At 41.9% G+C, this 27,827-nt stretch overlaps 3 protein-coding genes across 4 annotated transcripts; all 3 read left to right on the top strand.

Moving 5' to 3' along the window:
- Positions 1-158: 158 nt before the first annotated feature.
- LOC118234674 (aquaporin-1-like) lies at positions 159-2,685 on the top strand. The gene is made up of 4 exons (XM_035431382.1): positions 159-578; positions 1,315-1,476; positions 1,736-1,816; positions 2,127-2,685. Exons 1-4 carry the CDS (start codon positions 213-215, stop codon positions 2,304-2,306), a joined length of 789 nt encoding a protein of 262 aa, XP_035287273.1. The 5' UTR covers positions 159-212; the 3' UTR covers positions 2,307-2,685.
- A 3,457-nt stretch (positions 2,686-6,142) lies between these two features.
- Positions 6,143-10,339, top strand: LOC118234673 (aquaporin-1-like). Of its 2 annotated transcripts, XM_035431381.1 has the most exons (5): positions 6,143-6,517; positions 6,614-6,691; positions 7,825-7,986; positions 8,270-8,350; positions 10,010-10,339. In XM_035431381.1, exons 1-5 carry the CDS (start codon positions 6,329-6,331, stop codon positions 10,190-10,192), a joined length of 693 nt encoding a protein of 230 aa, XP_035287272.1. In that variant the 5' UTR covers positions 6,143-6,328; the 3' UTR covers positions 10,193-10,339. The 2 variants fall into 2 exon arrangements, with proteins under 2 accessions (XP_035287272.1, XP_035287271.1); XM_035431380.1 differs by having other exon boundaries at positions 6,145-6,691.
- An 8,457-nt stretch (positions 10,340-18,796) lies between these two features.
- thoc1 (THO complex 1) lies at positions 18,797-27,728 on the top strand. Its single transcript, XM_035429855.1, has 21 exons — positions 18,797-18,901; positions 19,364-19,437; positions 19,742-19,802; positions 20,248-20,317; positions 20,412-20,530; positions 20,712-20,760; positions 21,136-21,231; positions 21,376-21,458; positions 21,918-21,985; positions 22,291-22,399; positions 22,735-22,869; positions 23,712-23,812; positions 24,100-24,166; positions 24,305-24,355; positions 24,791-24,861; positions 25,101-25,196; positions 25,449-25,514; positions 25,729-25,812; positions 26,608-26,755; positions 26,924-27,008; positions 27,347-27,728. Exons 1-21 carry the CDS (start codon positions 18,854-18,856, stop codon positions 27,622-27,624), a joined length of 1,959 nt encoding a protein of 652 aa, XP_035285746.1. The 5' UTR covers positions 18,797-18,853; the 3' UTR covers positions 27,625-27,728.
- Positions 27,729-27,827: the final 99 nt, after the last annotated feature.

Genomic DNA, 27,827 nt, shown 5'->3' with positions numbered 1-27,827 from the left:
ATGACAACTCTAAAGAAAGAGGAGAGTAGAAAGAGTGAGAAAAGAAAAAAAGGGGGGCAAGCTTCAGGATTTCTCATTAATTCAGTGGGCCCTTCCCATTCACTTTTGCAAAAAGAACCAGCCTCCTCCCACTAGCAGCCCGAGGCTATAAATGGCATGGGAGCCCGCAGTCCCGTCAGTAACTATCACAGAGGACCACTGGGGGCTCAGCCATGATGAAGGAGCTCAAGAGCAAAGCCTTCTGGAGGGCCGTTCTGGCTGAGCTGCTGGGCATGACCCTCTTCATATTCCTCAGCATAGCGGCGGCCATAGGCAACCCCAACAACAGCAACCCCGACCAGGAGGTCAAGGTGTCGCTGGCCTTCGGGCTGTCCATCGCCACCCTGGCGCAGAGCCTGGGCCACATAAGCGGCGCCCACCTCAACCCGGCCGTCACCCTGGGCATGCTGGCCAGCTGCCAGATCAGCATGCTCAAGGCCGTCATGTACATCGTAGCGCAGATGCTGGGGGCGTCGGTGGCCAGCGGCATCGTTTACGGGGTCCGACCGGAGGGCGTCACGGCGCTGGGGTTAAACAGCGTGAGTGCCATTTCGTTCTTTCGCACCGAGCCGCGCTGTGAACACTTGCAGGATGCGAGACTGCAAAAATCCTTCTCTGAGCAACGATAACATTTGAATTATTGGATTGTGAGTGTCAGTTGCGGAATATAGTTGATTCCTAGCTCTTCAGCTGTGATACACAAGTTTGGTAATTAAATAATTAACAGTTATAAGTGCTACTCTGGATATTCTGCATAACATATCTGTATCAGGGAAAATGGATATGACAGGTCAATTATTGATTTTAGACCATAAAAACTTCAGATTCTGCCCAAAAAGTGCCCAGTGTAGTGTTTTATTTATTGTTTTTAGGTGTCTAGAAACAATTTTATAAATGCACAGCAGTTATGTGATGTTGTTTTAGTTTGTCATCGACTGTATACATATTCAGTTTATGTTGTTTTTGCTGCCCTCAAGCGTATTTTTCATGTACTGCATCATCAAGCATACTCTCTAAAACTATTCAAATCTTGATGTTTCATGTAATACGTGTCATTATCAGATGTAAACAGTTTAATGCCAAAGCTGAACTTTAATTTTAATTATTTTAAAATGCACTTGCACTTTGTTCAGCTCAGAAGTAATTATTTTGTTATTAAGAACACTGAGCATCTATATCTCCAGTTCTTTATTTATAATACAAGGCTATTTGAATTTAATTCTAAAATGTGTTCTATAATAACACATGTGTTTTTCATTTCATTTTCTCTCACAGCTAAACAAAATCACCCCCAGTCAAGGCGTTGGCGTGGAGCTTTTGGCCACCTTCCAGCTGGTCCTGTGCGTCATTGCCACAACGGATAAAAGACGGCGTGACGTTACAGGCTCCGCCCCACTAGCAATCGGGCTTTCGGTGGCTCTAGGACACCTAACAGCCGTGAGTGAATGAAATAACTGCATTTTCAATAATAGTTATTATTATTATTAGTAGTAGTAGTAGTAGTAGTAGCATCATTAATTTAATTAATTATACCATATTTTTATTTAATCAAGGAACGCTTTCATGAGTTTCCCATCTGCTATATAAATTAGGTGTGAACAGTTAATGAGTGCTGACTCCAATCATAAGTGATACTCATTTTATTTGCATGCTATTGGCTGACCGAGGTCCTAACCGAGTTTGTTTATGCCCACAGATCAGCTTCACTGGGTGCGGGATTAACCCTGCTCGGTCTTTCGGCCCAGCCGTCATCTTGGGTGACTTCTCCGACCACTGGGTAAGTCACGTGTGTAATTGCTGAACTTTATTCTGGTGTCATTTCTGCCTTTTAAACAGACCTCCCTCTACAGTGCCTTTTAAGTAATCAATTCCATTTACTGTTTTCACCCTTCAAAAACAGACTTTTAAAAATGGCACAAGGAGCTAGTCTCATTACACAGTAGCTTCTGACCCACAGATGAGATGAAGTGGCTTTTAATAGGAACGTGGCGGTGTCATGGACAGCTGTGATGTGATGTGAAGCTCTAGCTTCTATTCAGCATGCCTGGTTTCTCAGCCTTCACTCTTCCTAACCTCTTCACTCTCAGGTGTACTGGGTGGGGCCCATGTGCGGAGGTGTGGCAGCGGCCCTCGTCTACGACTTCCTCCTCCACCCCAAATTCGACGACTTCCCCGAGCGCATGAAGGTTCTGGTCAGTGGCCCAGATGGTGACTACGATGTCAATGGACCAGACGACGTGCCAGCAGTCGAAATGTCATCAAAGTGAAATAAATTGTGTCAAGCAATGTACAGTTTTCTAGAGTTTTACCAATCCGACTGTAAAGCCATGGTCATGTGTTCTGAAAATGTTTTTTTTTTACAAAGTCACACATTAGTCAAATGGAAATTGCATTTCTTGAGCATGCACTTTGACTGCTTCAGTACTTGAGAAATGTTACAAAGATACTTCCCTTTAAGTATTCTTAACTAGGTAGAATTGTATGTGCTTCTGGAAACAGTTGTATTCCTTTTTGTAAATGTATATGTATGAGTAATTTTCAATTTTTAAAACTATATTTGTATCATGTGTTCACTACTGCATTCCTTTCTGTCACTTTTTGATAATTAAAGTGCCTTATGGTATCACTATGAGGTCCTGGAATGTTGATCTGATGTCTTTTTCTCAGTCTTGAAGGCGTAAGGGCTATGCGCAGCAGTAAAGAGCTATGAGGGTTCAAAGTATTTCATTCTCTCTAGCCTTTGCAATAAGTTTCTCCACATACAAAGGAACCACATTAACCCTTCTTCTTTAGCTAAGAAATGGCATTGCTGTTCACACTCACCTTCAAGTTCATATGCAAAGGATTATGTCACAACATAAAAATGAGAGTCTGATTCATCTGGGTCAGAATCATTTTTGGGGCAGAAATGCACTTGTGAACCATATTGCAAGAATGTAAAAGGTCTCACCAGCTATTATGTGTGTATGTAAGTACAGCAGTTTTTAATTCATTTTAAGAACATTTGACATAAACTCAGGTGCAACAGCGTAACAGAAATGGAGCCATATATTACAGTGCTACACAAATAGCAACAGAATGAATTTAATGTGAGTCACCTAAAAAACACTGAACTGACCTGACTTCAGAATGTTTATGTGAATGAACTGCAATTAGCATTTTTCTCACTGAGGCAAGGTCAAGATAGGAGGATTAAAAATGTTTCATTCTTGAAATGTCACACAATCTTTCAAATATAACTGCAGTATAAAATTCCCTCAGTAAATATTGTCCATTACTGAAGCCATGCCTGAAAAGATAAGGTGGTGATGTTGCTGAGTCACTCGTAGAGCTGTGTGAACCGTGCTGAATAAGGAGGGGCTGTAGCAGTGGCGGCTGGTGATTAAATTTTTTTTTTTTGGGGGGGGCGCAGTTTTGTGGGGGACAAACAAACTGAAGCAGCACTTCATAGCTCAGCAAATAAAATAAAATCAAATAAATAAATAAATAAATAAATAAATAAATAAATAAATCTAAAAACAACACAACACACTAATGTTGCCTAAACACTGGCCAGTAGCACTACTTGAACATATTTTGCCCTCCTTAATAATATAAAATAATCTGTAGAGATGACAAAATTCCCATTTCACCTACATCACCTAAAGTTACCAACAGACAACAGCTCAATTTCTAAATATGGAACTACTAAAGTCATTTTTACTGCCACTGTTACATTCTATGCTAGCTATCCAGCTAGCCAACTCCGCTTGTCATAACAAGAGCCCGCTCCGGGTGTATGCTCGTCCTCGATCACTTGCCTGCTGCTGAATTCGTAAAATGGGTCGGTCCGGTCCTAGCTCCTTTATCCTCTTTTTTTCTTCCAGAACAACTTGTGAAAGGGCGTTTTTGTAAGGAAATAACCAAATTTTCTTTGATTTCCGCGGTTCTACTTGAAGTTGCCATCTCCTGAAGTACCGGTCAGCTAGCTAAGGAGCAGGAGTGACAGTCGCGCATCCGTAATTATATTAACGGCGGGCGTGAACATGAAAGATAGTGTCGAAAATTGTCCAACCATATTAGATCAAAAAACATAAAAACAATACCAATTTGCTGCCAATAAAAGTAGGAGTGTCTGGGGCGCAGAGAGCTGCGCCCCGTGGAAAATCTGAAGCAACCATTTAGAGAGCAGCCTCAGGTCACCTGCTTGCCAAAAGTTGAAAGACTTACATACACACTCATTTGGCCGGCGCCCTTCACCCAGGAAGTAGGCTATAATCACACAGAAATTAACCAAATACAATTTGATTTTGGAACCAATTTTAATGAATGCTGGCAGGCGCTGACAGACTACCAGGCGCATTGTATGAGTAAACAATTTTTATTTTATAATTATTTCACATTTAGGGGGGCGGCGCCCCAGCGCCCCGCATTATAGAACCGCCACTGGGCTGTAGTACACACAAACCACGGCCGCAGGCAGTCATCGCAGTGGTCCTTTCATTAGGGGAGGCTAGTAATTTGTTTTCCATACATCCACTGGCGCACGTGGACCGAAACATAACATGTGTAGTCCACTGCAGTCAATGCATTCTGTCTGGCTGTCAGCCAATGGCGTTCCCCACACCTATTCTAACTGACTGCGGCCTTTTGTTTCCCGTAGAGCACCGGCCACCAGTGATTTGAGTCTATCGGTTTTGGTCGAGTGCCATGTTTTCCAACTGCCCCCAGGTGTATTTAATCCCCTTTGTGGATGCCTAGACGTGTTTTTTTAGCCTTCCTCTCCTCCTCTTCCCTTCCACCATTGACCCTAGCGTTTCCCAAGGTTTTAATAGCCCCTGTAGCCACACAATTTCTCTTTTTCCTGAAGGGTGTTTGGCCTTTTTCAGTCAGCAAGACAGGGCGTACCCAGTTCCCATAAATCATTTCACTGAGCAATCTGGAGTCAGGAGTAACTTGGAATTTCGGTGGAAGTTAGTCATCATGACTGTGGCCGTCCTAGTCTTAACTGATTGTCCCCCAACGCCCCCGCCCCACACCTATGTCAAGATACTGAAGCTGTTATTTTTGCTTTGTGTTGAATCTGTGTGCACAGTATGAGGGCATTGGGCTGAACTGTGGGAGAAAGAAAGGTCCTACAGCTTGTTGAATTTGTTGAATACTTTCCTCAGAGCAAGAGCTTCCATTTTTAAAAACCCTAGTGACTCAGAGTAGTTCCGGTCACCTCTTGGAACACCTTTCATAACTTCAGCCCACCCTGCTACATTTTTCGTGTACCACCTTGTAACCCTATTCTCTTCTCAATGCCAGAGCGATTTGGATTAGCATTACCCTATACAGGCTCTCTACCACATTCAGTAAGAAAATTGCTGTAAGAAATGCTGAACAACATGTCTTTAACGCTGCACTAAAAACAAAATACTATGGTAAAAGGAATATGAATTGACTGTTCTATGTTCCAGGTCATTGCTGGTTGTTGCAGTTGGCTTTTTGCTATTGTTGCAGGTAATACATCATAATAATAATAATAATAATAATAATAATAATAATAATAATAATAATTAGGGTTAGGGTTTTGATGTACTAAAAGGGAATTGTGTAGGGGTAAGCACAAGTGTGATGACTGATCACATAATTCCGCATTAACTGCAGAAAATTATGTGATCAAGAACACATGCTAAACTGTGTAGGACACGTAAGATAATTAGCATGGGAAAATGTAAAAAAAAAAAAAAAAAAAAATTTAAAGCACTTATAATTCCTTGCATGAGACCACTGAGAGAACACTAACAATGCGCCAAGGTGGTTCATACTGTAAATATTACGAAAGAAGTAGACCTAAGGTCCCTATATTTGTTAAAACACTGGCAATCCCTTGTCTGCTGGTTTTCGCTGTTGTCATTTCTGAAGTGAATGTTATTGTTGCAACTGTTTTATGAATGTGGGTTTCTTGTCTATCAGATTAGTTCTAGAATCTAAATTTCTTTAAAATGTTATGTAATGTGCTATAAGGTTAATTATTTTATTAATTGGTGACAGACCTACGTTAGTGAAAAAGCTAAAGCTGATTTGCACGAAAACGGGAATCAATTTGACTTTAATGCACACCTGGGCCAGGGCTAATAGGTCAGAAAATGACGAGCAATTGAATCCTATTCGTCAGCTGTGGTAGGCTGTTTACGACGGGCAAGAAGAGAAAAGATAGGATATTTTCTTTTCTTATTGTTGTACAAGCCTGATCGCTAGGGAAAGCATAGCCTACCTCAACTCTGAGCAAACCACTGCATGCTACTACTGATTAACTATAGTCATGACGAGAGAACTCAAAACCTGGGCCTTCTGGAGGGCCGTTCTGGCCGAGCTGCTGGGCATGACTCTTTTCATATTCGTTGGTATTTCAGCTGCAGTCGGGGACAAAGACACCGGCCCACAGCAAGAAGTGAAGGTCGCATTATCCTTCGGTCTGGCCATTGCCACCCTGGCTCAGAGCTTGTGTCATGTAAGCGGGGCCCACCTCAATCCAGCGATTACCCTGGCTACGCTCATTAGCTGTCAGATAAGCGTGTTCCGAGCTGTGTTCTACATTCTGGCGCAGATGCTTGGGGCAGTCTTTGCCAGCGGCATTGTGTATGGTGTGAGACCGAACACCACAGATTCCCTTGGAGTTAACAAGGTGAGCGACCTGGCATTACTGATCGCGAAATGAGTGATTGAGTGGACAAGCGTGGCCAAAACCTTTGGTTGGGCTTTCCGATCAAAATGTTGTTATTCACCCTCTTGTTGTGGGCATTCGCCACAACACAACTGCTAATTAGATCGTATTGTTCTTGATTCATCAATGTAGGCTATTGCTTGAAATGGACCGTGATGATGAGTATTTGCATTGTATTCATCCATTGAATTCGATGGCCTAAATTAATCTTATCCTGTTAAACGAAAGTATTTAACTATTGTAAATAACTGATTGGTTGAGAGGTTCCGCGTGTCGCGCCAGAAATTTTAATTGAACTTCCTCGAATACGTTTCAAATCGATTGAATTGATGGAAGAATTTTCAGGAGTATAACAATTTCTGCAACGAACAGAGTACATCTAATCCAGTAGGCTAGCGAGCACCCTGTTCCTGGAGATCTACCGTCCTTTAGGTTTTCACTCAAACTCTAACAAAGTACACTTCATTCAACAGCTGAAGATCCTGTTCAGCTGCTAATTAGCAGAGTCAGGTGAGCCAAATTAGAGTTGAAATTAAAACCTACAAGATGGTAGATCTCCAGGAACAGGATAAGTTACACTGGGCTAATCCACTTGCTAGGTGGTTGGTTAGTTATGTCTAGAACAGGGGTGCACAACTTGGAGGGCAGGTCTATATGCTGGTTTTTGTTGCAACCAATTATCTTTAGTTTTGACTGCTCTCTAAACTAAGCTGGTTCACTCTTGATCATGGTAAAAACTTTAGGGTACACCAAGTCTGCTGCTGTAGCTAGTGCTTGTACAAATAAGGTCAAGATGTGATTGAGCTGATAAGAGCAGAAGTTGGTGCAAAATCCTGAAACGGATCAGCCCTTATTGTGCACCCCTCATCTAGAACAAGGGTGGGCAGTGTCCTCCCTGGAGGGTCTAACATGTAACAGTCAAAAGTGAGGAATTTGCTGGTGTTGGGGACAACATATGAATGGTATGTTAAATATATTTTATAGCTTTCACCAATGTATGTTAATGCACTCTTATCGTGCAGGCTAATAGTGTAGCTGATGCAGGTGTGATGGAAGCTTTTCAATGGTGTGTTGTGTGTTCTGCCTGCTCACAGCTAAATGGTGTTGCTGTGGCTCAAGGCTTCGGTATAGAATTCCTGGCAACCTTTCAGCTGGTCCTGTGCTTCATAGCAACCACAGATAAAAGGCGGTCTGATGTCACCGGCTCCGCCCCCCTGGCAATTGGTCTTTCAGTGGGTCTGGGTCATCTTGCAGCAGTAAGTTGAAATGGGCATGCCATGTACCATATCTTCCTTCATCCATGAATGTTGACATTTCCTGATCATTAAGCTAAACTGCATATTTCCAGTTAACTAGGTGCACTAGCCAAATTTGATTTGCATCATTGCAGTGAATACTTTAATAACTGTAATGTAAGGTGTAGATTTTAAAACATCAGTATTGATTCATTTGATTTAGGCTAATTGATTTGTACAGAGGACCCAAATTGCACCGCTTATGCCTTGGCTGCCGAACTGATTTGAAGTTGTTTGTCCACAGATGCGCTACACCGGATGTGGAATTAACCCTGCTCGTTCCTTTGGCCCAGCGGTCGTTATGAGAGCCTTTGAAAACCACTGGGTACGTCATAGTTCAAATGAGTGGAGTGATATTTGGGTCGTCTTTTCAAGATTGCAGCCTGAAATATTGACCATGTTTATAGGATCTTTAACTGTAAATTGATTACTGCCATTTTTTTCCATAAGCCTCTAACTTTGATCGTGCTATTTTCATTCTCTCGCTGCCTGTGTTAACAAATGGAATGCTTATTTCATATCCCATCACTGTAGATGTATTTCAGTAGTCTCTGAAGTAGACCAGGACTGGCTAGTCTAGTAGTCTGGAGTATTTCTGGTTTAAAATTTACCTTTGTCAAACTGGTAGCGGACGTTCATGGTCTGCTTACCAGAGTAGGCTTTCCTATGTCATTTTTTGGAATGCAAAACAAAAAAGCCCCCAAGACTATTTAAGATGTCAGATTTAACTTGCATTTTACTACATGGATCATTCAATTTAAGACGGGACCCTTTTGAATGATGAAATCAGTTAGTCCCATTTTGTTTTAGATAACTGTAAACAGACACCCACACATCGAATGTGCATAAACCAGTAAACATTTTTAACAGATGCCTTAAATGTCCTTTCACCTTTGTGTTCATATATCAGTGCTTTTTGTCTTGAGGCCTATTTCTCCTAGTGCCGTGATTTATAAAATGTAATCTTCTTGGGTTGAAAGTGTGAACTGTCACATTCTGCTAAGCAGCATGCTGTTTTCCTGGTTTCCAAGCTGCAGAATATTTACACATTTTCTCCCAAGTGCACCTCACATTGTTTTTGCTTCTCCTTATATTGCTCTTCCCCCTTCCCCCCCCTATTTGCACCTCATAACTAGTTAAAGGTGTAAGATGGCTGACTTAAACTGGTTTATCAAAGTTTATACTGAAACCTTGAATGTAAGTCTTAAATTGATTTTATAAATGAAGTGTTCTAAATACCTCTTAGGTTATCCATAGGAGTAAAAGTAACCATTTTGACAAACTTAAAAAAAATCCAAATGCTGTGCTGTCATTTGGTTTGTATTCGTATGCCCTGGTTAGTCCAATCAGTTTGCCATTTTGCAAGTTGAACATTTCATATGAAAAATTAGTCCTCTGCAGTTAATTTAATGCCTTGTATTTTTGGAAATGCAGAGGCAGAAAGTCCAGGGGTCAGAAAGTAAGAGTCCTGCCATGTGTTTCTACCAACCATGAACTCAGCCAGTTGACTTAACCAATTAGTTTTCCTAATCTCCTGGCTATAGAATTGTACCAGTTGGCTAATCCCGGTGATTGGATCAAAATACCGGGGAGGACTTGCTTTTGAAACCTGGATTTTTATTCATTTATTTTTATTTACACCTCTGAAGCCAGGGGATATGTTGTATTCAAATTTAATGTTAACTTCCAGCACTTGGTATCTCTGGTCTAGCTCAGCCTACTCTCTCTGAACGAATTTATAACCCAGGGTTTTTATCCCTCTGAATGAGCTACTGTATAGCTACTATACTCAGGGAAAATTTGTGATTCCAGTTTATATCTGGTCACTGGCTCAATTTAGGAAATTCTTTGCACAGCGCTCCTATTTTAGACTTCATTTTCAATCTGCATTTGATGCTAAATGAATTTTCCTCATCTTCAGACACATTTGACTGTTTACATGCAGCATCTTATTGGTTCAACTTAAATTGTAATGCCTTTCCAGGTGTACTGGATAGGCCCTATCAGCGGGGGCCTGGTAGCTGCCCTTGTCTATGACTACCTCCTCCACCCCAAACTGGGTGACCTCACCGAGCGCCTGAAGGTTCTGTGTTATGGCTCCGAGGATGCTCCTGCACAAGAACCACTGCTTGAAGGTTGTAGTGCTGCCCAGTGGACCAAAGGGTGAATGTATTTGAAGAACAGATGGCATCATGGGAAGAAATATAAATGCAATGCTTTGAGCTTCCTCCTGAATGTATTAAAATTGCATTGGCTAAGCTATGGTTTTTTTCTGCTCAACCAAATAAACTGCCATTGGTGTCAATGAAATTTACTGCTGACCATTTGTTTCCTCCTGACAAGAATTGCCACAAACTCTAGAATTTCCTCTGAATGCCAAAATTTCTTGCTTCGATAATTTGTCTTCAGGAATTGGTCTGCATGTGGAGAGCTGTGATTCTCCAAACAAAAGCTCAGATTTCTCTTCCATCATTGCCTCTGTTTACTGTGAAAAGGGAGTTTAGTTTTCTGTGGATTTTCTCAAGACTCCCATCTTGAGGAATTTCGGATGTTTGTCCGAGTGATAATGACCACATGGGCTTGACGAGGGTGTAGCTCTTAATGATGAGGTCATGCCGTACATTTGTGGTCCCTACAGATAGCCAGAACCCCGAAACATGAACTCCTGTACCTTCAGTTTTAACAGTTTTGACTGTTTTCACTCCCTCTTTTGAATATACTTTCTCTTGAGCATTCTTCCCAGCTTTGTTGGACCTTTGCCAAAATTTAAAAAGAATGTGGTCCAAATGGCTAGAGTGCATAGTGATTGGTGATGCATTGTGGAGCTGGAATCAGTGTAAATTATCATTTCCCTGCCTCCCCCTCGGTCAAAGCAAAATTTTCCCAGACCATGGCTTCAGTGCTAAACTTATCGCACCGCTTGTGTAGTATGGTAATCGTGGGTGAAAGTGATCCATGATGTCACTGGCCCCTCCCTTCTGGGAGTTCCTTGGACCTGATACCCCTGATCGGTGTATGATTCTGGATTTAAATTCTAAGGACTATATTCTAGGGTCCATATGGATTCAATCCTAGTATTCAATATCTAGTTCCATACTGAATTAAACATCTTGGTGTTTCCAGTGCAAATATTGTGTATTGTTCCCCTTTCTGATGCAAGTGTATACTAAAAACATCAGAGGAAACTGTTGAGGAATATGAATTACTAATATTCATGTGTCTCGCCGTTTTGGTTATGTGGAGCTGGAGCATGACGTTTACCATTTTTCTCCATCCTCTTTATTGTTCAGTTTAGAAATGTGTGTATCTGTGCAACACTGTGTATCCACAAGCATGAATTTATGTTCATTCCTGTGTTTATTGTCACAGGGAGGTGACAACTGCCTTCAGAAATTCCATGGTATGCATGGGAAAGTGTTGGTTGAATAATCAAACGTTAACAACTCTGCTCTCCATTATTTATGAACACACGTTACGAAAGCCAAATATGTGCTCTAAGAGTTCTGCCCATGTTATGCCCTCCTTCGTTTGATGAATTTCAGTAAATTCATAATTCATATTACAGAAACACAAACTCATTTATTATATGCATTATGTGCAGGTTTGAGTTTCAGTAAAGCCCCCAGAGAGAAGCAAGGCTTTATTTCACACACTGTGTCATTTTTGCAGACTGCATGGGTCCCCTCACACGCTTGATTGCTCCTGCCCACTCCCTGCGCTAATCGTTTAATAACCACAAACTGACAGACTCAACAGCCGGACCTAATCTGCTTTTATACGGAGCGAGAGTGTTAAAAAAAGCAATGGCGTTCATTTTGCCATCGTTGGTGAGTTTTTCTTGGCCAGGCATTGAATCGGAGGAAGGAAGCAGACTCTTGATAACAAGACCACCCCTTACACCTACCAATTGTTTTATTCCCCTTCTGTCATTAAAGCAAAATCAGTGATTCACAAATTCCATAGCTGGCTTTGTTGTTGTTTTCTAGTGACCAGTTTTGTTAGCCCTTAGGTATGGCTCTGTGAATCCCTGTACGGCTGACCTCTGTAGATCTGCAGCATCTGCATTTCTAATTCTTACAAATCTGTTATGACAAATGACCACCAGATTATATTTCAATTCAACTTTCCCTGGGCATTGTTTACAATCAAATACATGAGGACCTTAACTGCAGGTCGATTGGTGCATTGCTTATGTAGTACAATACAATAATACAATACAATAAGCTCTTATATAGCGCTCTTCATTGCTTACGTAGTAAATGCTATAGGCTACATAAGGAACGACTGCTGCACAATACAACACCCCAGAAACTGTGAATGTGTTCTGAGTGTCAAGACTATAGGCTTGGACTTATGAGTCACAGTTTTGAGCCAGGGCTTTATATTTATCTGCAGGTACACAGCTGCATAGCCAAATTGCCTTTGTCCTTCCAGGTATGGCTGCTTTAAATCAGTGGTTCCCAACCCTGTTCCTGGAGATCTACTATCCTGATGGTTTTCACTCCAAATATAACAAAGCACACCTTGTTCAGCAGCAGATATAGGTATGCTAAATTTGGGTTGGAATGAAAACCTACAGGATGCTAGATCTCCAGGAACAGGGTTGGGAACCACTGTTTTAAATATAGATTGAAGACTTACCTGTACCTGTAAGCAGAGGTAGGAAAACCCAAAGTGGAAAGTTCAGGTTCAGTTAGACTTGCATGTCTACAGAACAGAGGTGGAAAGTCCAGGGGTCAGAAAGTGAAAGTCCTACAATGTGTTTTTTCCACCCATGAACTCAGCCAGGTGATTCTAAGTCTTCCGCTTCGTCTTTTCACAGCTGTCCTGAATCACCCCCTTGAGGACTCGGGTTTATTACCTCCACAGGGACATGTTGAGTATGAACAGCCAGGGCATGCGTTCACAGCATGTCGGCCTGCCGTTGTCATTTGCAATCACGTGCTTGCGTAGGGTATGTTTCCGGCCTGACTGTTTGCTGAGAGAGAAGCCAATCTGATAGGACGTTAAATCTGCTTCTAGAATATAGCTTAATCAGAATTGAATTCTGGAGGGATTAGAAAGATTCAAAATTGGGACTGCGTTGACAATACAGTTTAAATGATACCAAGGTGCTAAATTGTCATAATGGTCCACAATGGTTCCACTGTTCTGCTCCATCCATTATCTATACCCGCTTATCCTGGGCAGGGTCACGGGGGGGAGGGGGGGTGCTGGAGCCTATCCCAGTGTGCATTGGGCAAAAAGCAGGAATCTGCTCAATGTTAATTTATTATTTAAAAAATAATTTGCTGTGTAATTTGCGCAAACCTGAACATAATGGACATTTTATTTTCTGGAATAATAGTAAACAAGTTACAAAGAATCCGGGTGGAACAAATTTAGAGCGGGCTTTGACTTGCTGAGACAACTTAGCCACCACTGTTTTAAATGGCTGAAGTCCAGTCACCACTCCACATAATCAACAGCCTGACAATGATTTCTGGAGGAAAACCATGCAAGGGTGCCACAATGCGAAAAGTGTAAGACTGGGCTTATTTCAATGCAGCTCAAGGCATTCACGCTGGAGGAAAAAGTTTAAAGCGAGAGCAATAGATTCTTGGTCCTTGGAGCTTGTGGCTCTGTGTTGTGGTTCAGGGACTTAAGGCTCCACACAAGGGTGTATGCATTAAATTAACATTTCACTTTCTTTACAAACTTAATTTTGAGTTATTTTAGTGATTGTTGAATTCACCAAACTGTGTTTATGGTGATGTTTTTATTTAATTGACTAAATTCCAGCCAGTGTGTGTGTGTGCACATGTATGCGTGTGTGTCTTTATGTGAGAGTCTGTATGTGCATGTCCCCTTTAAGTGTGTGTGTATGTGTGTGTTGGGGGGAAGGGGGAGAGATTCCTCATCCTTTAAGCTTGTGTTCCTGCGGTGTGGTTACTTCAGTCTCCTCCCAGGGCTGCTTGACGTGTCACCTCCCCCGAAGCTGCTTTTTGTCAGGTGCTAACAGGGGGCCAGCACCCCCCGCAGACAGGAAGGGGATGGCACTCCACCCATGAGATTAAGTCTGAGGTTCTGTTTTATGCACTGGAGAGTCGATAACACAGGATTTCATCTGTGTGGCTATAAAAAGGCTAAAGTACTAGAGCAAGGGTACCTTTGTGACATGTTTAAGTGTCATTTGCCAATAAGGATAAGGTCATTTCACCTTATGACTGAAATAGTAAAATTGCCCGCATAAACAGTATAAATAGATTCTAATTCAATTAAATGAGATTTACATTTCACATGCTCGATCATGGGATGTGTACAATAATGTATAACAGCAGGTGAAACTGATATTTTGTGTATCAACTGGTAAATATAATGGTCTAATGCACTGAGACCTGATCGATACGTATCGGTCCAGTACAAATTTTCACTTGAAGTGACATAATCAAAGAAAAAAAAATAATTTTAATAATAGTATTATTACACAAAACAAGATTAGATATTTAAAATAAAAATTAATCAATATGGATTATTTCTTTTTTGTTTATTTGTTATAGGCAAGCAATTAAACACTGATTCAATGCCAAATGGCAATGAAAACAGCAGTGAAACTATTTTCGCTGAAAATATTTCGTCATTTCATCCAATCAATCATGAATCTTTTTTGCCCTAAAATGTTCAACACAGTGGTTCAACAGTTTCTTTCTGCTCTGTCACTTGTGCTGCGATGAGAGACAGACCAAAGGAGGGAATTTGATTCATAATGCAGTACAGTACAAACTTTTGATAACGGTTACACTCACTCGGTTTGACAATGGTTACCCTCATCACTTCAGTGCTTCTGGACTGCCCCACTGAGCAGATTCTGTTGATTAACCAAATGGCCAACTCTGCACTCTTAACAGTCATAGTTGTGTGTCTCAACCATCATAGTTAACAGTTTTATTTTTTATGTGACTTATGATTGTATATGAAGGGACATGACCATTGCTAATGGGGTTTCTGTCCTTGGGCATGCCTATCATGAACTGTGATATAACTTCAGAAACCCTTCACTACATCTTCCAAGAGTTTGGAGGTAGAGAGGCCAGAAGGAATTCAGTTGACCATCACTCAACAGCTTTGTGCCAACATCTGTTTGCCTCATCAGTGACTCAACACACCTTCATTTTGATTCTAAACAATAGACTATTATCACAAGCCCCCTCAAGGTAAAATTTGTATACCTTCAAGAAGAATCTAGGTGTATAAGGCACGGCAACTATTGAAAGACTTCCAAAAATGTTTACCAAACTGACAGCTTGATGTTAGAACGCGTCCCCAGGGAATCCTGCGGATGTGTCCTGTTTGCGGAAAATGGAAGTAAAGGATCATTTGTTTTAAAAGGTATTCTCAGGAGGGTGTCTTTCAGTCAAATACAGGAAGGAATGTATGATGTTCACAAACCACAGGGCCTGATTTGTGTTGTTTTAGATACTCAGCAGGGTGAAATCTCAGGGAATACATGCTCAAATTTAACTTAAAACCTCACTCAAGGCAGTGAAACATGCCTAAAACTCAAAAATCAAAACCTAGTGAATGTGTTATGGAATGTCAAGGACTCTTTAATCTGCAAATGGCCGTTAAGATCCCAAGTTTTGCATAACAGGATATCCTTGAATAAATGAACCTCTACTATTGCATTGCAGGGCTTGCTGTTTGAATGGTTCATGCTAGTGTCTCCATATGTGATAATGTTACAGTACAGTTATTGTGTAAGCTATTTTATGATATGCGTAAAGGTGTGTAATATATTAAACGCCTCTCCATCCATCCATTGTCTAACCTGCTTATTCCTGGACAGGGTCACTGGAGCCTAACCCAGCATGCATTGGGCAAGGGGCCAGCATACACCCTGGACAGGTCACCAATTCATTGCAAGGCACACACACCATTCACTCACACTCTCATACCTACAGGCAATTTAGTATTTCTAATTAGCCATATCTGCAAGTCTATGGACTATGGGAGGAAACCAGAGTATCCAGAAGAAACCCACGTGGAGTAAATGCAAACTCCACACAAAAAGGCCCTGGCTGGGATTCAAACTTGGAACTTCCTTGCTGTGAGGCCACAGCACTATCCATGCACCACCATGCCATCCTAGACACATTTGTATGTACTGTACTGTCTTACTCCTACATATAGATATATATTTCAGAAGATATGGCAACTTTGTCAAGGGTTCCAGTAAAATGAGAGGCTAAAATTATACTTCGTTTTGGCAGTACTTTCAAAAATGAAATCTGCAGAGGCTTGGGTCCCCGATTCCTGGAGCCCCACAGTATCTACTGTGTTTTATTGTTATACAACGCATAACTTTTCAATTAAAGCAGTCATTTACAGTTAACACACCTGGTTTCTCAGGCCTGAATCAGTTGCCAATTTTGAGGTTAACACTAAATCCAGCAGACCTTGTGGTTCTCCAGAACCATTGTTGTGGATCCCTGCTATGCGATTCCGGAGTGCTATATCCTATAGAGATACTGCTGTTTAGTGCAGTGATGCGCTTTATGGCCCTTACGGAATCTGCAATCAAATAAGTCAGCATGTACTGTATCCAGGAGTCCTGCTGAGTGGTGCATACAGTAATTTGTCATAGCATCAACCCAGGAGAGTGAGCTTCACTCAGAAGAATATTCCCCCTTCCTCTCTAAACCCATCTGGTCTGTCAGGTCAGTCTGCCTGCGTCATCTACGAGATCCTCAGGTGTAGCATCCAAGGTAGATAAGCCAGCGCATTTTAAAGCGGTAAGAAGCGGCGGCTGACCACACACGCACCCGCTTGAACTGGCCTTGCACGGGTGGGACAGACCTACAGGTGCTGTTGGGCACTCCAAATAGGGGAAGGGGGTGGTTGGATAACTTGATTGCCACAGTTTGCAAATCATACCTTGACCGGGGAAGTGGGTGGGAATTGGAGATAGAACATAACAAGCCTCAGGACAGGAAACACATTTATAAACGAAGCCTTCCTCTCCCTAAATTTATTGAACACTTAGTCGCCTTCTGAACAATACAGCTCCACCAGCCCCATTTTCCCACTTAGTCCAGCCCCTGCTGTGCTGATAGAATATGGCCTCGGTGAACACACATTTCTCTGCTTCTACTCACTTCTCACACGTCAGAGTTACGGTCAGGGAGGTTCTTTTTCTGAGAAGGCCGTGATTTGACCCAGCCCCAGGAATCATTCACATTCCACTTGTCCATTTATTACAGATGAGGAGAACAAATACTACTCAGTGAGTCAGGCGTTCCATGCTATTAGCAGGGACCAGAACATTAAATAATGCCCCCCACAAACTGACACACACACTTCTCTAAACACCTGCCAGCACATGGATGAATAACATGGGTTTTTTCTGCTTGCTAATTCATAGTGCTGTCTAATGTTCATACACTATCACCTACTCTCATAAATAATAAAGGCCTGAGGAGATATGTAAAACAATTGTAGCCTGAGCACATGTATGAGATAAATATACTTATCCATTTTCTCAGCCTTCCAGTGAGAGTGAGGGGAGGCAAGAATAACAATGAATTTTAATTTTTTATCAGTTTTTAAGTGGTACTGTTCAGTTGTAACACACACACACACACACGCAAGCACACACACACACGCAATTAAAAATATCACAATGAAATTTGGTGCTTTTATGACTTAAGATACTGGGTCTGTAAACCAGCTGCACACGTTACCTGTAACCAGAGAGGTTTTGGAACGTGAACCCCAGCAATAGATTTGAATTTTGCGGAGGTTGGTATTTTCCTTGTATGAATGTCCTCCAAAATTATATAAATAATTGTAAAGCTCAAACAATTCTGCCCAATGCTTTTACTGGACAAAGAACAGCACCTAGTGGTTAACACAAGTATGAAATGCAAGTTCTTAATACAAGCTTGGAAGTAATGTCATGCAGGTAATCATCATCCATATTACAGCTTTGTTTAAATATTGCTACCACACACTGTGTGACAGGTACCTGCTCTAAATTCTACCTACATCTGAATCTACTACCTGTATTACCTGATTGTTATATTATCAATTCATGAATTTCTGTTATTTTCATTCAATCAAACAATCAACCAACCAGCCAACCAACCAATCAATCAATCAAAGTTCACTCATCACATACGCAACTGGACATGTACTGTACGATGTGCAATGAAATGCTTGCCAACGTGCGCCTGCCCTGTAGTATAAACATGGAAAAACACTCTAAAGGTCACATACAAAAAAAGAACATTACAGAAGAATATGGTACATACAAATACACATATGCAGATAAATATAGAAATATATGGGATATGTAGTACAGTATATTATTATTATTATTATTATTATTATTATTACTATTATTATTTGTATTATTATTATTAGTGTGTGAGTGTGTGCTGATGAAGCTTGACTATGTTTACATAGAGCTATATCAACATACATGAATTATTTAAAAGATCAAATGCACATATATGACTCTCAGATTGTTTAAATATATTTTAACAATCTTTAAGTCTTTAAAACTTTAAGTCTTTATTTGGTTTAATAACTGCAGTGTTGTCTTGTTATATGTTTTTCTACGATAAGAAACGCCGTAGTGTATATTTGTTACGAGTAGTTAAGAATATTAGCAATATTAGCAATGGTCATTATTTTGTTTATTGATATATTGCCACAGGGTGTCGCTGTTGTTTATTTGTAGCCAGCGTTCCTACGGAAGCTCTTCATAAATATAATCTTTGTCTTCATTTCCGGCGTCTCTCTTCCTTTGCGACGGAAGGACGCGTTTGTAGTGAATTTGCGAATAAAGATGTCTCCGTCCATGTTCCATTTCAATGATGCCAAAGACAAATTTACAGTAAGAAGTTAACTTTTCCACACATAAAATGTGTATTAAAACGAGATTGGTGCTTTTGCCTGAAAGGTTTGCTCAAACGTTGAATAAACGTGTCTTCCTATGGAGTTAAAGATAACGCTAGCTGCCTAGCCAACTTATCAGTTGGTTAGACTTGCCTGATAACGTTAACTGTTTTGACAGTGTTTTGGTGGCTGTTAGCTCGCAAGCTAAATAAATAAAATATCATCTTTTAGTTACCGTTAGATTTCACTTATGTATATTAGAGTGTGAACAATCGACCAAATGTAGCGAACTGCTGTGAATATGCCCTGCTAGCTAGCTATGTGCTATTAGCGAGTGTGTGCTTGGCACTTCTTTGTGGGTAATAGTATTGCAGCGTTAGCAAGTATGTTGATTAAGTCTTAAATGTGCATTCAGGTGTCTTCGTTACGGTACGTAAACTTTTTGTTTTTATACCAAAAGGCTGCAACAAGAAGCGCACTGGACAGCAAAACAAGCAAGTCCCTTATAACTGTATTCAACCAGCTCCCTGGAAAGTAAGTTGCTAATGGTCACAGTACACTGATTCTGTGATTTTTCTCTTATTTCAATTGGGAATCGTAATACTACGCCATGTAGTTAACTAGTAAAGTATGCAGTTATCAAAGCACTTTTTGTTCTATCGAATTGATAATTCACATTTAATAATAAGGTATTAGTTATCGATGTACGTACACTATAGCTAACTTAACTGCAGACGTTTCGGGGGTTGCATGCTCATTTATCTGGCGGACCTTGCTCTCTTATAGTCACTATCTGTTCATACAGTATGCGTTTAAATGGCGTGGCTTTGCTTCACAGTGAGACAGAAAAGAAAACAACGCTGGACCAAGCCCTGCGAGGAGTCCTGGAGGAGGAAATTGTGAGTGTGCATGAAAAATCACAACACTAAAAGATGAGCGCAAGTCGCTGTTACCCCTTTCTGTGTGGTTTTGGGCTTCTCTCCTTATGTATTCAGGGGGTTTTCTCGACGCGGTAAACACGTGCTTGTGGGGGGACAGATCAGCTGTATGTAATTATACAAAGCAGCCCAATTCTTATTTCATAGAGGATAGTTTTAACGTGTTTTTATCCGTCTTAATAATTCTTCCTCTCATTTCAATTGTTTATCTGTGCATTTTTTTTTTTTTTTTTACAAGTGGGGCACGAGAGAGTGTGAGGGTGATGCACCCTTTTTCCTTTGTTTAGAAAAACCCATCTCAACGTGAAGTCAAATCTCCACCTCCTTTGCAATGCCATCTTGGGAGCCTTGGTGCTCACTAGATTCTGAGAAGTGACAAGTCGTAATTTTTTTTTTTTTCCTTCAGGTGAAACAAAAAGCCAGTTGCGATGATTTCCTGTCCCTCATTTACCTGAGTATCGATGGAGTCACTGAAGGTGTGTCTTTGTGCCGGGCAGCCTATTAACTGATGCAAATTTCACTGGCGGGGGGACTTTGTTCAGTAGTGTTTATGCGTTCGCTCTCTTGTAGGCATCTGCTCAGCCACGACTCCTTTCCTGCTATTGGGAGACGTGCTGGACTGCCTGCCACTGGACCAATGCGACAAGATATTCACCTTTGTGGAGGATAATGTGTCCACTTGGAAATCGGTGAGCATACCCGGCCTTTCTTTTGTTTCCTGGTTGTGATCTGTACCTGGTTGGGAGACGCAGAAAATGCGACGAGGCTTTTCGGAGCCGTCACTTGTGGATGTTGCAGTTAGTTTAGGGCATCAGTTTTAAGAGCGACTGGGGCAAAATCTTATTTCTATCTGTATTTTTTTGTCTTTAGAACTCATTTTATTCTGCGGGGAAGAATTACTTGTTAAGGATGTGTAATGGTAAGTACTGTAAATTTGGCCCTTTCTTTGTTAGCCAATTAATTGCTTTGTTTTTGTGGAATTAAAGTGCAAATGTACTCCGCTATTTACAAATAAGCAGTTGCTTCTTTTATGTTGCACTGTGAGGTGGTTTCAAGAGCAGTCCAATATTGTCAATATACATTTATTACATACATTTGTTGGTGTCCTGTCCATATGATATTTCATCGTGCTTTCTTCTAAGTGTGAGCATTGTAAGTGTTATTCACATGATGTGTGAAGTTACATTTTGTATAGTGTTCCATTTGACTTTCGATCAATAAATTAAGACTGAGATAGTTGAAAATAAAATGGTATTTTTGTATAACCCATGACTATCTATCTCTATCCCTGCAGATCTCTTGAGGAGGCTCTCCAAGTCACAGAACACTGTTTTTTGTGGGCGAATCCAGCTGTTTCTGGCCCGCCTCTTCCCCCTGTCAGAAAAATCAGGTGAGACGGCACAATCTGCAGACAGAAGCTCGGATTGTGTTTGTTTTTACAGGAGCTCGGAAGGACATGTCCTTAATGCTCTCTGTGATTTTCCTTCTGTGCGTAAACTGGGATACAAAGGTATTCATCTTCTTGTGTTCACAGGGTTGAATCTCCAGAGCCAGTTTAACCTGGACAATGTCACAGTCTTCAACAAAAATGAGCAGGAGAGCACTCTGGGCCAGAAGGTAAGAGACTAGAAATTAATTTGTACCAACAAACACTGGGCTTGACATTGTGTGGATGCATAACATAATTCTTTTTGTGATTTTCATAGTTTTTATTGGGAAGGGCTGAAGATGGACATAGTATGTCAGAGCTCTTTACTTTGAGCTCTGAGATCCAGGTGTACGTTTTCACCAAGTCTGAAAACATGGGAGTGCTCACTGACCATCCAAAAATGAGAGCAATCTTTCTGCCCACTACTATACATTAACTAGAGTTAATTTGCACATACTAAGTTTAGAACACATCACAACACCTTCTGAAAGAACTGTGATGGAACGGATACCTGTGGATGTAGCAAGTAAGCGAGCGAAGCAAGCTCATTGTCTCATTGGCACCCAGATGTGGCTACTGGGTCAGAGTTGTGATGTGGTTCTCCAGACAAATGGTATTTTACAGAAGTTTCTGTGTTTGGCCCGTAGCACACCGAGGAGAAGGAGGAAGGTATGGAGGAGGGCGAGATGGGGGACGAAGACGAGCCAGCACCCTGGTGAGGGAGACCAGCTCTCGTTTGCACCTTCTCTAACCAAGGGCCCACAGATGGCAGAATTTCTCTCCCAGACATTTCTTTGCATGTCACCTGGAAATGTTCCTCTCTAGCCATTTAAATTTTAATTTGATGTGCTTTTTTATAAGAAAATTTGGTTTCACATTGTTGTTTGGACAGGAATACTTTCAGAGCTCCCAGCATAATTGGTTTATACAAAGAAGATGTATCATGACAGAGAAGCACGTAAAGATCTGCATGTTCAGCCTTCAACTGTGTAATGACTGATTGTGTCTGTTTGTGGACAGCTCCATCCCCATCGACTACAACCTGTACAGAAAGTTCTGGACCCTGCAGGACTACTTCAGGAACCCTGTACAGTGCTATGACAAATTCTCCTGGATGACCTTTCTCAAGGTAATGCCTACCCAATTTGCCAAAACCTTTCTCAATGGGCACACTGCCATCTTGTCTACTCAAAAATTCTTATTTTAGAGCTTTACTCAAGCGTGCGTACAGGAACAAGAAAACTGATTATTTATGGAAAAGCTTAAATTGGGCATTAGAAATACTGTAGAAAGCCTGGGATTCATTCACGTTTACTAAGAAATAAAAGTTTAGTAGAGAAACGCAGGGTTCCGTGTCATGAACAGTGTTAAATTTACATGGATTTCTCTTGCTGTAATGAACTGCAGTTCTGTAACACATGAATTGATAATACATGGGAGTTTGTCTGTGCACGTGCGTTTCAGTACTCTGACGAGACGTTGGCGGTGTTCAAGAGCTACAAGCTGGACGACACGCAGGCCTCCAAGAGGAAGCTGGAGGAGCTGAGGACGGCCGGCGGCGAGCATGTCTACTTCGCCAAGTTCCTCACCAGCGAGAAGGTAACAAACGCCGCCTGTCGGTTTTAGCCCTGCTTCAGCAGAGCATTGGGATTCCCAGAGAATGACGAGCAACTGTTGTTCCAATGATCTTGATATGCACTTTTGTATGTCGCTTTGGATAAAAGTGTCTGCTAAATAAAAATAATGTAAATGTAACTGCCAACGTGCATAAACCAGAGGTTGTTTACTACAAGCATAGACAATCCATCTCTGTCTCCTAACCAAATGGTCAGCTCAGCATTCTCAAAATTGAAAGCTTAAAATATGCTGTCTTTGAATATCAAATATTTAGATTTTCTGCTTTAATGTAAATATTCATGAAGCGTCACCAACAACAGAACATCAATCCATAGTTCCCGTGACAGTGGGTCGCATTAGAACCTCCTGCTGCTGACCTGAGTCTCCTAGAATAAGGACAGACTATGGAGAGCAGACTGTCTGACTTTTTGTTGTTGGTTTTATTAGGCAATTAGCACCCACTTCAGCCCTTTTCAGATTAGTTAGGACAACCCTGATAAAGTGTTACAGTAATTATGTCTTTTTGTCGGCCAACCCGGAAGCGTGGTTCAAAAAAGCTTACTTACTTCTGGCTTTTAGGGCCGCAAACTGTTAACACTGTAAAGAACACCTGTGGTAAGACCTGCATATGTCTCTCAGTATGGGGCATTGCTATTTGTGAGCATGGTGTGCAGCAGTAATTTGCTGTGACAGTGCACACACTACGGTACAAGTGCACTTTGTGTCTTCTAACCGTTTACATAGCTCTTTAGTAAATCCCAGCTGCGCTGTGGTGTGTGTCCTGCTTAGAATGCCCTCCAAGTGCTCCTGTCTTCTCTCTGCAGTTGATGGACCTGCAGCTTAGCGACAGCAACTTCAGGCGCCACATTCTTCTGCAGTATTTAATCCTCTTTCAGTATTTGAAGGGGCAGGTCAAGTTCAAAAGGTAAGCCAGAAAAACCTGTGTGTATGCATCCATTCAGGCAGTATGCGATTCTGCAAAGCAGTGCATTATTATACTACTACTTGGCCATATCAGGAAAAGGGGTGGCTTAAATTCTAAAGCTTAAAAAGGCAAAACCCAAGTGTGTAAGTTTGTATGTAGTTGAGCGAGAACAACAGAAAAGTGGTCTGTTCAGTGAACTGATTGAACAGTGTTGTCCAAGTAAGCTGAATTGCAGCACACTGTTATTTTACCCTGTGTAATACTGCACCTCCCTGTCCTGCTTGCAGCTCCAGTTGCAGTCTGAATGATGACCAGTGCCTGTGGATGGAGGACACCACCAAACTGGTGTACCAGGTCAGCATCTCTTACCCTGATGCGCTGTACATCTAATTCCACCTGCAGCATTTAAGGCAAATGAGACACGTGGAGCCATTATTTGCATAACCAACTTTGGAGGATACTGTGTGACAAAATCCTTCCCCTCTACTCCAGCTGCTCAGAGAGACTCCACCGGACGGGGACAAGTTTGCCACCATGGTAGAGGTAAGCTGCCTATGCACCGACACGTTGCTGTAACTAAGAAGGGTCCCAGCATTCTGTTCAATGCTGCTTTTTTAGTGGAATACAGTCAGTGTTCAGACACCTCTTTCTCATAAGACTTACATAGCAGGTTGTTGATATGCTGTATGCTTCAATGACCACTGTTATGGTGGTGTACTTTTGCATGGTTATTGCAGGGAACTTTGGTAACTTCCTGGAAAAATATCAGTCCTGTACCTTTGTGTTGTTTGACTTCTGTAAGAGATGTTAACAATTCTCTGGGAGAAAAACATTAGGATTTAGAATGAATGGGTGGCTCTTAGAAAGCTGGTTTGTGTTTTGATATACAGTACCTCGCGACCCTGAATGATGTGACCATTCCTGGTGTGTAAAAACACCCGAGAGTGCGTGAATAAACTGTGTTCTCATTTTTGATAGCACATCTTGAACACAGAAGAGAACTGGAACTCTTGGAAAAATGAGGGATGCCCTAGCTTCGTAAAAGAAAGGTACTTAACAGAAGCCGGTAACTGAATGTGAAGAGCATACTGAAGTGGGAACGATGGAAAAGGATGCTAGCCAAATAAATTGGGTTTGCCTGGATCCTCATATACTGGAAATGTTCATCCCAGTCTTCAACCATCCTGAAGACTAGTCTGGTCAGAAGTACAAATGTCATTGAGTGTCACTGAGAAAGATGCTTTGTTGGTTCAGCCTGCTGACCACAGCATGTGTGTTTGTACCTCAGGCCAGCTGACGCAAAACCCGTACGCCCTACCAGGAAGAGGCAGGCCCCAGAGGACTTCCTGGGCAAGGGCCCTGACAGGAAGATCTTCATGGGAAAGTAAGTCAACTGTTACCAGGCTCCCTGTAAGCAGTGATGAAGGGCAGAGCTACAGTAAGCTGTCAATCACAGAGTAAATCAGTTTTGCCGGTCACAGCAAAATATATAAAGCTCAGATAGAATGCCATGGCTTCACCAATTTTTTGTTTCATGAAACCTAATTTTCCCATCAAAAATGGGCAATTTCAATCGTTTGGATATGTAGAGACCCCTCCAAGACTTCCTCTGACCTTAAATGTGTCCATTTCACAGTGATGAACTGACAAGACTTTGGAACCTCAACCCAGACAACATGGAAGCCTGCAAGTCAGACAGCAGGTAAAAGCTTGGATTTTAAAATATATAAACATACAGAGCAACATGTTTTCAGGGATTTCATCTTTGATCGTGACTTCAATCAAATTCAGAAATCTCAAAGTAAAAAATAAAATGCATTTACAATCAAAACAAATCTATAGAAAATATCATGCATTCAAGAATGAATGATGACCCTAGACCGGCACTGCTGCAGTAACACATTTGTTTGCTACAGGGAGTTCATGCCCACTCTGGAGGAGTTTTTCGAGGAGGCCATCGAGCAGGCCGACCCAGCCAACATGGTTGAAGACGCGTACAAGTATGTTCAAAGCACCCCCATATGACTCCAGCAAAAGACCACGCACGGTTGGACTGGCTAATGGAAGACATTACAGGGATCCAAATTCAAATTGAAAGTTGCCCCGAAAGATCAGTAGTGAAGAGAAAAATCCAGTCTAAAACATGTAGTGCACGGAGAATGACTGGCCACAACCTGTTTTTTAAATCTCCAAACAGCTATGAAGGTTTTCAAACTCGTTTGACTTTATTGTGATGTTACTACATTGCAAGTGTCCAGGTTCTCTGAAGGTCTTTGCCTGCACATGCTCTTATGGCAGTTTTGACACGGTGTATCACAGATGTTTTATATGTGAACTAGTCAGGCAGCTCCTACACTGGTCCAGAATTCTTAGTTCTAGTTTGTTCCGATGAGTGATAAGTAGGTCTTAGCCACTGCAGGCTATAGAGCAATAAATTCACATTTAACCTTACGTCCTCATGAATATTCAATATAAGCCAGCAAATCAGAATGCTTTCCATTTTTGAATGTCTTTCAACTGTGAAAATCTTGTGCCTGGAATCTGGTTAGTAATGTATTATATAGACATTCAGTGGTCAGGCACAGTAGGTGTTCTCCCAAGACTCCTGATGCCCTCAGGGGGATGAATAAAACTGAGCAATGGCGTTTGCAGCCATCTCACTGGCAAGGAATTTTGCTAACATTTTGACACTAAGCAAATGCAGACTGTCAGAACTTACGGAGGTGAACAGCAGGTTAGCATGCAGACGATCCTTGGGTGTATTTGAAGGAATGAGCCCTCTGTTCCCCCGGCAGGGTGGTGAGGAACTCCAACTACGGATGGAGGGCACTCCGGCTGCTGTCCAGACGGAGCCCACACTTCTTCCAGCCGACCAATCAGCAGTTCAAGAGCCTGGCAGACTACCTGGAGAGCATGGTTATCAAACTAGCCAAAGAGCTGCCGGTCAGTGCCCTGGCCCCGCCACCTCCATGCGGGTTTTGTAATGCTAGCAAACCACATTCTGTATTGTTGCCATGTCGTCAATTGATTTTTGAAGGATGGCTGTGCTGAAAGGGGAAGGGGTGGGGAAAAACACATTCCCAACCTGTTTATGCCCCTTCCCCTACACAGAAGGACCTCCCCTCTGAAGAGATCAAGACGGGAGAGGAGGACGACGATGACAACGGGGACAACCTTCTCAAAGAGAGCAATGACAGTGAGTTAATTGTAACTGCTTGGACGCCCGCCAGCCTGACTCATCTTATATACCGATTGTCTGATAAGCATTGCACAACTGTATATAAATATAATTGTAGCTATTGCACTTGATATGCTGTTCTTTATGGATGAATGCAAGTCAGCTGAATTCAGTTACAACTGCGCATTTTCGTTTTGCCTCTGGTATTGCAGTTAGAAATGTTAGGTCCCTGTAGTGTGTAAAATGGTTGTGGGTGTAACAGCTGCTATTCTCAGATTGTGCAAAGGCCAAGGTTCAGACCGGGGTGTAAATGTGACCTTGGGGGAACAGCTCACGAGTCGCACCGTCTTCCCCAGGCCCCGGGATCCAGAACAAGCTGGTATCCAACCAGCAGATGGACGAGATCGCGGCCAAGCTGGGCGCCCAGTGGAAGACGCTGGCGGGGCAGCTGGAGATGAAGGCGGTGGAGGTGCGCGAGATCGAGACGGACAGCGAGGACGTGGACATGCAGGCCAAGCTGCTGCTGGTGGCCTGGCAGGACCGGGAGGGGAGCCAGGCCACCGTGGAGAACCTGGTCTCCGCGCTCAACACCGCCGGCTTCCCCAAGATCGCCGAGATCCTCACCGAGACGTAGAAGCCAACCCGCCTACCCCATTTTCTGTTGTTTTTATTTCATCCGTTTCTTGTTTTTAAAAAAACACTTTACCTAGTTGTTGAAATAAATGTTTTGTAACAGTATTGAGAATGTAGCCATCTTGATTTCCTGTACGTTGCCTACATTTGACTAGGGGGGAAAGCAATCTATAGCTGCTACAGGAGCCAACTGGATACACGAGA

The sequence above is a fragment of the Anguilla anguilla genome, chromosome 8 (genome assembly GCF_013347855.1).
Source record: "Anguilla anguilla isolate fAngAng1 chromosome 8, fAngAng1.pri, whole genome shotgun sequence".
NCBI lineage: Eukaryota > Metazoa > Chordata > Actinopteri > Anguilliformes > Anguillidae > Anguilla > Anguilla anguilla.
Note: the sequence above shows the minus strand (reverse complement) of the source record. Positions and strands in the feature narration are given on the sequence as shown.